Genomic DNA, 9,347 nt, shown 5'->3' with positions numbered 1-9,347 from the left:
CCCCCCGCGCCCCCTTTCCCTTGGACCCGGGGGGGGGGGGAGGGAGAGAGCACCTCTGAGCGCGTGCAGAGGGCTGCCCTCCTTCACTCGAATGATGCCGGCTCTCCCCCCCCCAGGCCGCGCTGCTTCACGGCACGGTGGAGGACACCGACACCTCCCTGGCGGAGATCGAGGCGCGCTTCGGGCCGGAGGTGCGGCGCGTCGTGGAGGAGGTGACCGACGACAAGGCCTTGCCCAAGGCCCAGCGCAAGCGCCTGCAGGTGGAGCGCGCCGCCCACAAGAGCCCGCCCGCCCGCCTGGTGGCCCTGGCCGACAAGCTCCACAACCTCCGCGACCTCGCCCGCTGCGCCCCACAAGGTGAACACACCCGCCGCCGTGCCAGGGCCATCCTAACCCCCCAAGGCCCACAGTCCTGCCAAAGAGAAGCCAGCCGGCAAGGGTAGATGGTGGAGTACAGCAGGCACACCTGCAGGGCTTGAAAGGTCAGTTCCAGACCTTGAAGTGGAACCCCGGAAACAAAGAGGTGGTCAGCAAAGTGTTCCACAAACAGTTAGCCCTACTCTAAAGGTGCCTGGCCCCATTCTGGACGAAGGGAAGGCTGTGGGCCCTCATCCCACCCAGAGGTCACCGCTGCCTGAACAGGTGGGCCTAACTCCGCTGGCCCCAGATGGGGTGATCTCTCACACACAGCCTGAAGGCCCTCTGGGCAGCCACTCCTGTCTGCTTTCCTAACAAGGCTGGATCCAAGAGCACGCCCAAACTCTTCTGCACCTGACCAAATAAGCTCCTCTTGGGTTGCCAGATCCTCTCCTACCAGAATGTCAATCAAACCTAACAATTCATTACTTAGCTTTTCTACATCTCTAGGACCCAGGTGGGATACTGTATGTTTAAAAGGCATAATCCATGCAAAGGACACTGGGGAAAATAAAAACATGGAACTTCTGCAAAAACTCTAGCCTCAAACAGTGAGAGTGAGTCCACACATAGACCGGGTTTTTTGCATTTCCTTTTTTTTTTTAAATTTATTTTTTCAATTTTTAACAATTCTAACACTTCAAACAGTGAACAATTAATTTTCCAATTACATTCACATCCTGTAAATAGTTCCTGCGTATGTACAACGTTATAACATGTTCAAAGAATTACAATACATTACTCAACACACTTCCGAATATGATTTCAGTAGAAAGATACCAGACTTAGCGTAAACTTGATAGGAACATTAGGAAGCATCCCGAACTATTGGAGCGGTAAGAAAGAGAAGAAAGAAAAGGAAATATTAGAGCTAGTGGAGATGATATAAGTAAGTAAGTATGAGAATTTGCGGAACTGGACATTGCATTAATCTTATATCCATTTGTGATATTGAGACCAATCAGATGAGATAAATTGTTTTTGTGACAGATAATCTAGCACTGGGTACCATTTCTCTATGAAATTAGACTTTATTGGGTTTTGTGACATGCAATTTAGTTTGTTGGAGACTGCATCCATTAAGTAATGAGTCCAAAGTTTCTTATACCATATTTCTACTGAGGGTGCCTCTTTCTCCTTCCAGTACAATGCTATTGCTGTTTTGGCTGCATCTAGAAGGACTTCTATTGTGCGTCTATGTACCCTTGAATTCAAATTTTCAGGCCAGATATTCAAAAACAAAATTTCCGGTTTTAGTGGAATTTGGACTGAGGTGATGTCTTGTATCACGTTTAGTATTTCTTGCCAGAATTTCTTAATTTTATCACACTGCCACCAACAATGCGCATAACTTCCTGTTTGGTTACACCCCTTCCAACACAATGGTGATAGGGTCGGAGCTATATGGGAAAGTCTGAGTGGAGTGATATACCACCTTGACATTATTTTGAGATTTTGTATTCTGACAGATATTACTTTTGTTTTGAAGCTTGATGAGTTCCATATGCGTTCCCACGTTTCGTCCGTGAGATTTTCTGTAGTGTCTCCTTTCCACGCATTTTGATATGGTAGCTGTTTAGAGCATGATTTTTTAATTAACAGAGAATATATTTTTGAAATAAGGCCTTTGTTTTGTGCATCTGAATCTCTTATCAAGAGCCAGTTTGGTGTCGTGGTTAAGTGTGCGGACTCTGATTTGGGAGAACCGGGTTTGAATTCCCCACTCCTCCACTTGCCCCTGGCTGGATGACCTTGGGCAAGCCCTAGTTCTGACAAGAGCTGTCCTTGAAAAAGAGCAGGTTCTCTCAGAGCTCTCTCAGCCCCGCCTCCCTCACAGGGTGTCTGTTGTGGGAAGGGGAAGAGGAAGGAGTTCGTGAGCCGCTCTGAGATTCCGAGTGAAGGGTGGGGTATAAATCCAATCTTCTCTTCTCTGGAAAGCACCACTGTTCTCAGGTACAGAAATTAAGGCCTGTGGTGGATTATGGGAGCAGCTGCCCTTGGAGCAGAAGGAGGCTAGGAGACCAAATGGTGTACAAGTGCCTCCCCCCACCCATGGTGGAGTTTATAAGCCAGAGGCCAAAATGAAACACCCAGAGTGCAGACAGGTGGGTGCAAGCAGAGGAGTGGGTCTCCACCTGCAATGTCTTCCACCTGAAGCCGTGGGTTCTTACTTACACAAGCAGTAAATCAGCCTGGTCGTCTGCGGGGCTCCACAAGACCTAATTTTTGCGCTGGCTGCAATAGAGTAAGAGGCCGGCCGGCCTGCGGAGAGACTGGCGCTGGAAGGCAGCGGGCAGGCCCGGCTGCTGGAATGACTGGGGCGGAGGGGCTGCCCACTTATTGTCCGCCTGGCCGGTCTGCAGGAGGGGTGTCCTCCGCCTGTGCCTTCGGTTTCTAATGGGGGGGGGCGTTTTCTTTGGGCAGGCTGGTCTGCGGAGCGGGTCCAGGAGTACTTCTGCTGGGCCTCGGAGGTGGTGACGGGCTTGAGGGGGACCAACACGGTGCTGGAAGAGAAACTGCAGCAGCTGTTCGAAGCCAGAGGCCTCCCCCCGCTGGGACCCTGACAGCCCCCCCCTATTCGGAGACCCTGACTCTGCTGGACTCCTCCTGGCTGGAGGGGAAACACCCCGTTGCCTCTGGCCCTCCAGGACTTTGCCGTGACCCCCCACCCACACCCACTGTGTGTGTCCTTCCCCATGAATGCAGCTGTTCCTGTGGATCTCAATAAAAAGCTTTATTGTAAAGAGTGAGGGGGTTTTTTGGATGGGGGCTCAGAGGGGCTGTGCGGACGAGCGGGGCTCGAGTAGGGGGGAGGGTCACAGGGGGATGTGAGCTCTTTAATCCCTTAGATAAACGGTTCCCTTTCTTGGAAAAAGCAGACGTATACAAGATGGAAGGAAAATGACATTCTACCAGCACCTGTCGGCTATGCCGAATGGCTTCATTTATGAGTTGCTTTTTCTTACTTTAGTTGGCCTTTATTTTAGGGTCTGAGCCCTCTTTCCAAAAGCTTGCACTTATATCTTAATGATATTACACAATACTCACATCTTAATGGTAGGATACTAGGGACCATAACAAAGGGTATAAGGCAGAGTTATTGAAGTGTTTTAGGTGTATATGTTTACACTCCGTTGTGATAGTGTTGAATGCATTAATGTTTATGCTTCCTGGTTTCTTCTGTGTATTTGACTTATCTTTGAGTTAAACAAATTAACTCTGAAAAAAGCCACCTTTCTATAGGTGTGACAGGTGACACCCTGGCATTTGTCATTCATTCTGCTGAGGGATGGTTGTTTATTTTGTCTTCAGGGTTAGGGTTCCATAGCCTGTCCTGTGCTGGGCTGTGTGCTTCACTGTTCTCCTAACTCTTCTCTCGTGTTCTCGTTATGCTCACACAGTACCGGGCTTAGTGTTTCCCTTGGATGCTGTAGCTCACGGTTGATGTTTCTGATAAGGAGGCACAGGCAGATGTGGGGAATATGGGTGGGGGCAGAAATGGAGGTGTGGCTGGGGCTCCTGGGGGTGGCGGTGATGAGTCTGAGCGCTGTCTGCCCGGGGCCCTTCAGAACCTGGAACTGGCCCTGGTAGGAGGTACAAATAATTCCAAAAGGATCTTCCGAATATCATATGAACACCACATCCCAGCCTAACACCTCTGCTTATGAACAAGAAGGTTACCCCTAGGGATGCCAGCCCCCAGGTGGGACATGGGGATCCCCCGGAATTCCAGCTCATCTCCAGACGACAGAGATCAGTCTCCCCTGGAGAAAATGGCTGCTTTGGATGGTGGACTCTGTGACATTGTGCCCCACTGAGGTTCAGGGATGCCAGCCTCCAGGTGGGGCCTGGGGATCCCCGGAATTCCAGCTCATCTCCAGACTGCAGAGATCAGTTTCCCCTGGAGGAAACGGCTGCTTTGGAGGGTGGACTCTGTGGCCTTGTGCCCCACTGAGCGTCAGGGATGCCAGCCTCCAGGTGGGGCCTGGGGATCTCCTGCTATTCCAGCTCATCTCCAGAGTACAGAGATCAGTTCCCCTGGAGGAAATGGGCGCTTTAAAGGGGGGGGCCTCTGTGGCCTTGTACCCCACTGAGGTCTCCGTCCTCCTCAGGCTCCAGCCCCAAACCTCCAGGAGTTTCCTCAGCAGGGATGTGGCAGCCCTAACTGCCTGCCTCCCCCCCCTCCCTGCCAGTGGCCGGGGGGGACGACCTGGGAGCCCTAGTTATTGTCTGGGGCACCCCCTGCGGGAGTCGGGCCGGGCACCGCTCACTCGGCTGCCACCACCTTCCCCCTTCTCTCCCTGAGCAGCAGCACGAAGTGGACAAGCTCTACCGCATCGAGAACAAGCCGGCCCACAGCGCCAGCGACCAGTGAGTTCTGCCTGCCTGCCAAGCGGGGTGAGGGGTGGGGGGCCCGACCTGAGGGGGCCTGGGGAAGGAGAGCCCCCTCTGCCTGCCCGCCCACCCGTGTCACCCGCCTGTGTTCTTCTCCCAAGGTTGTGCTTCTTGGTCCGGCCGCGCATCAGGAGTGTGAAATATGTGGCAGGTGAGTTGGCTTGGAGGTGCCTTTACCTGCTTTCCCAGCCTGATTGTCGGATGAGAGTCTGTGAGGCTCAGCCTTGAGTCCCCACTCGTGCCGTGGAACCCTGGACCGGTCACACGCTGTCAGACGTATCTACCTCACAGGGTTGCTGTGAGGAGAAAACGGAGGAGAGTGAGGTCAGCTGCCTTGGGTCCCCACTGGGGAGAGAAGGGGGGCGTATAAGTGAATAAATAAAAGTCATGCCGGCTGGGCAGGAGGGGGCCCGTCTGGGTGATCGATGAGGGGCATCCCCCAAACAGACTCGTGGGATAGGCTTCCTTTGACTGGTCGGAGTGGAGCACTGCCCTCCGGTGGAGCCAAATAAGACTCCTCACCTCGTGGGCATGGGAGCTGCCGCCCAGCGCCTCTGCCCTTGAATGGGAAATGCTGCCGCTCAGCTGCAGCCTCTCCTTCTCAAGCGCCATCTTTTCTTCCCCCACTCCCATAACCCCACCTTTGATGGGCACCAGCATTCACGTCGGGTGCTGGGAAATAATTGAGGAGTTCTGCCTTTGTTTTTGTCACCCATCCCAACTGTGCACTGCAGTCATTATTTAGTGGGTTTCTCTTCCAGCTAGTGGCAGGATGTCTTCACAGGAAACCGTATAGGCTGTTTCGCAGACTTTAAACTTTTTACCGCTTTCTTCTTCACAAGCAGTTGAGGGAATAAGTTGTCGAAGGCTTTCACGGCCGGAGTTCATTAGCTGCTGTAGATTTTCCAGGCTGTCTGGCCGTGGTCTTGGCATTGTAGGACCTGGCATTTAGCCAGCAGCTGTGACTGGCATCCTCAGAGGTATAACACAGAAAGACGGAGGACTCTCTGCATCAAGGTGAGAAGAAAAATGGTAGGCAGGTGATTTATATCTACTCAGGAAGGTGGGGTAGGGCTGAGTCATTATCTTGTGGGAGTTCCCCAGGCTGTGTTCTACCTCTGAGGATGCCAGTCACAGCTGCTGGTGAAGTGTCAGGTCCTACAATGCCAAGACCATGGCCATACAGCCTGGGAAATCTAAAACAACTAGTTGAGGGAATGTTGGTTGGTGGGTATTTTGATCTGCCTTCCATCTCCCTGTATGCTGGCGACAGCCGAAGCCAAGCAGGAAGGAAGGTGCCCCCACCTGGGGGGGAGGCAGCCCGGCCTGTCTGAGCAGCTCTCTGGATCTGTTGTCTCTTCCCAGACATCGTCAACGCTGATAAGGCTTCTGGGAGGACCCGCAAGTACAAGATTATCTTCAGCCCTCAGAAGGTGAGGCTTTGTTCGGTTAGAAAAGGCCCACGCCGTCTTTAGAGAGTCCTGGTCAAGGCGGTAAAACCAAGAAAATCAAGACCGCAACATTATCCATATTAAAACTGGGTAAGAGTTGGCTGAGGCAGAACCTCAGGCTAAACAGACCAAGATTATAGTTGCTGGAAAGATGGAGCCTTTGCATTAAACACTGGGGTGAAGAGAAATGTTTTACCTTGGCACCTGAATGACAGGAGGCCGTGGCCCCGTTGGGCTTACAGCCCCCCCCCGAAGGGCAAGTTGCAGCTGGCGTGGCCCTTCGTGTCTTTTGACAGCTTCGGCTGATATGCCAGCGGCAGCCATTCCTCAGAAAGTGCGATCTGGTGACAGTGGCCCCGGCTCAGACCGAAGCCAGATTCAATTGCTGTAGTGTCATGTGTGCTTCCGGTGGGGGCTGACTGTAAAAACAGACTGGAGGAATCAGCGGGTTCAGGCTGCTGCAGCCGTCAAGCCATTGCCGGGGGTCGGTGACAGGGGCTGTACCCCCCCCCCCCTTGTGCTGAGAGGGCTGCCCTGGCTGCCTGACTATTCCCAGTCCTGGTTCTTATCTCCGAATCCCTGAAGGGCTTGTGGGTTTGGGTACTTGGAGCAGCGCTTTCTCCCCTCCTCTGAAGTCCTCCGGCTGAGCCCCTCTCCCCAAGGTCTTCGTCCCTCTCTGTATTCCTGCCCACAGAGGCAAGCTGGGCGGTGGCCAGAGGCCGGGCGGTTGAGGGCGGATTGTCCTCGGAGTGCTTCCCGGGTGCATCTTGTGCTGTCCTGGGCTGTGCTCTTTGTCTGGGCTTTCAACAGGGGCTGTGTTCTGCCTTTTGTTGTTTCTCTGATCTGCTTCCATCCTGAGAACTCTGCTTTGAATATCGTTTTAGGCTGCTGAATCTCATGTTGGGCCGTTTTTATGGCTTTTTCACATGTTGCTGTTTTTATTGTTGTGTAGCATTGTTTTTACTTTGTGAGGCTTCTCGAATGGGTGTCTGGAGTGGCAGCGTGTACATTTCCTAAAGACCAAATACACCGTTTGGGAGCGAAATCTGGACAGCCTGGCTGGGCGGGATAGGAGGAGATTGGCCTTGCGAGAGGTCTGGGGGGCGGGAGGGCCTGGCGAGACTTCTGTCCCCCTGGAGAGAGGAGTTCGGGAGAGAGCCCCTGTCCTGCTCCAGGGGGGGCTTGTGCCAGTTCCGGTCTGTGTATTGCCTAGGTAACCAGTGTCAGGGACAGGGTGTGGGGCTGCGGGAGGCCTGGGCAAGGGGGCCTGCTAAGGCCACACAGGAGAGACTGACGGCTGGCTCCCTCCTTTGCAGTTCTACACATGTGAGATGGTCCTGGAGGAAGAAGGGATCTACGGGGGTAAGTCTGGCGAGCTAGCGGAGGGCTCTCGGGAGTCTGCTGCGGAGAAAGTGAACACTGGGAGGAACAAAGCAGCGGGGGAGAAGATCTGCCCGTGGTGTGGGGAGTCGGCATGCCCGAGCTGGTGCCTCTGGCCGCACAGCCTCCTGTTCCCCAGGCCCAGAGGCTTCTGGGCCGTTCCCGGGGTGATGTCAGGCCGCAGACTGGAGCCCCTCCCTGCCCTTCTCCTCCTCCAGACGTGACCTGGGACGAGTGGTCCTTTTACCTGCTGCCTTTGGACGATGACATCATCAGCATGGAGCTGCCCGAGTTCTTCCGCGACTACTTCCTGGTCAGTCTTTTGCACTGCCCGCCCCGCCCTGCCCCGCCCACCCCTCTCCCCTGGGGGCTCAGAGGCTTCTCAGAGAGGCCCCTGAGGGCAGGCCGTCGCTTCTGGCTGTCCCACCCCACCGCTGGGCCACCGCTTTTGATACGAGGGCTCTTAAGTGGTGAACCTTCCAGGTGAGGGCCGCGGGGTGGCTGGCTGGCTGGCTGCCGAGACCGAAGCCGCTGTCTGTGGTTCTTGTGCACCTCTAGGAAGGGAATCAGTGCTGGATCAGTACCGTGGCCCAGGCTTTGCAGCTAATGAGCTCCCTCTTTGGACCGTTTACCAGGACCTACGGAATTGGCCGGTGCGCCAAGGTGTGGTCTGGGGAAAGGGGGAGGGTGGGGGCCCAGATCCTGAAAAGAAGTCTCGGTGGGGGGTGGGGGGGTGGGGGGGCACATGCTAGGTTACTGGCAGCCAGGAGAGATGCAGAAAGCGACTTTGGAGGGCGATTTGGGCCGTCTGCCGGCCTTTCTCCGCGTGGTCCCTTCGGAGCTGGGGCAGGGGAGGCAGTTCGGCACCGGAGGGAGCGGAGGGAGGATCGCTGCCTGCCTCCTGGCGCTTGGTGCGGTGGGGCTCGGTCAGAGGACACTGGGCTTGAGACGATGGGCCGGATGTGCTCTTCCCCCAGATGGTCCACGAAGTCTGGCGTGAGGTCGCGGAGGAGAGCGAAGGCGACAGCCTGGGCCGGAAGCCGGAGATGGGCCAAGTGTTCCTCATGGACAGAGGTAGGGGATCCGGGGCTCATTGGGCGCCTGGGGTGGGGTCTCGAGCTGGGGGCCCCCTGGTTGAAGTCTGGCCTCCCAGCCTGTAGCTCTCCCCTGGTGTCAGGTTCCTGGAACAAAGAGGCTCCCAGCAGCACTCCCTGCTTTGTGATGTGCTTATTGAGGCATTATGATGATCCAAGCTGTGACCTTCTGTGTCAGAACTAAAGAGCCAAAGTTATAATCTTTCAATTTCATTCTTAGTTCAAACAAGCCCCCCCCCCTCCCCCTATCCAATCATTCCATCCATTCATCCAGCGCAAAGCTAGTGGGCCTTGGTGGCCCTCCTCAGACCACCTGCAATTCCACCGTTACTGATCAGTGACAGCGAGGCTCCCACAAGCGGTGTTCAAGGGCCGTTTGCATTCTCCCCAGCTGGGAGGGCTCCTTCATGAAATAGTTGCCAGCGTAGTGTGCACACACACACGCACAAACCTTCCCCAGACCAAAGTGTACAAGCAGGAGATTTAGGGATGAAGTAGGGAATGCAATGAAGTGGAAGAATACAATGAAATGATGGCAAACAAAGGTCTGAGTGTGACACCTGGCACACTTCCGAACTCGCAGGAGAGGGGCGGCTGCTCCTCCCCCCCC

At 54.7% G+C, this 9,347-nt stretch overlaps 2 protein-coding genes across 2 annotated transcripts in view; both read left to right on the top strand.

Annotated features, from left to right (window-relative positions):
• Positions 1-3,117, top strand: part of HDDC3 (HD domain containing 3) — a 6,803-nt gene extending 3,686 nt beyond the window's left edge. Inside the window, exons 2-3 of the mRNA XM_015428766.1 lie at positions 117-357; positions 2,842-3,117. Of these exons, the coding sequence (XP_015284252.1) occupies positions 117-357; positions 2,842-2,981 (381 nt within the window). The 3' untranslated portion in view covers positions 2,982-3,117. The remainder of the gene's footprint in view (positions 1-116; positions 358-2,841) is intronic.
• A 782-nt stretch (positions 3,118-3,899) lies between these two features.
• Positions 3,900-9,347, top strand: part of VPS33B (vacuolar protein sorting 33 homolog B (yeast)) — an 11,539-nt gene continuing 6,091 nt past the window's right edge. The window contains exons 1-8 of the mRNA XM_015428757.1: positions 3,900-4,011; positions 4,611-4,788; positions 4,914-4,963; positions 6,178-6,245; positions 7,580-7,625; positions 7,862-7,956; positions 8,202-8,306; positions 8,621-8,749. Coding sequence (XP_015284243.1) covers positions 3,900-4,011; positions 4,611-4,788; positions 4,914-4,963; positions 6,178-6,245; positions 7,580-7,625; positions 7,862-7,956; positions 8,202-8,306; positions 8,621-8,749 — 783 coding nt within the window. The remainder of the gene's footprint in view (positions 4,012-4,610; positions 4,789-4,913; positions 4,964-6,177; positions 6,246-7,579; positions 7,626-7,861; positions 7,957-8,201; positions 8,307-8,620; positions 8,750-9,347) is intronic.

This window comes from Gekko japonicus, unplaced genomic scaffold (assembly GCF_001447785.1).
Source record: "Gekko japonicus isolate JY-2015 unplaced genomic scaffold, Gekko_japonicus_V1.1 scaffold773, whole genome shotgun sequence".
Lineage (NCBI taxonomy): Eukaryota > Metazoa > Chordata > Lepidosauria > Squamata > Gekkonidae > Gekko > Gekko japonicus.
The sequence above is the reverse complement of the archived record's forward strand: the minus strand, read 5'-3'. Positions and strand labels throughout refer to the sequence as shown.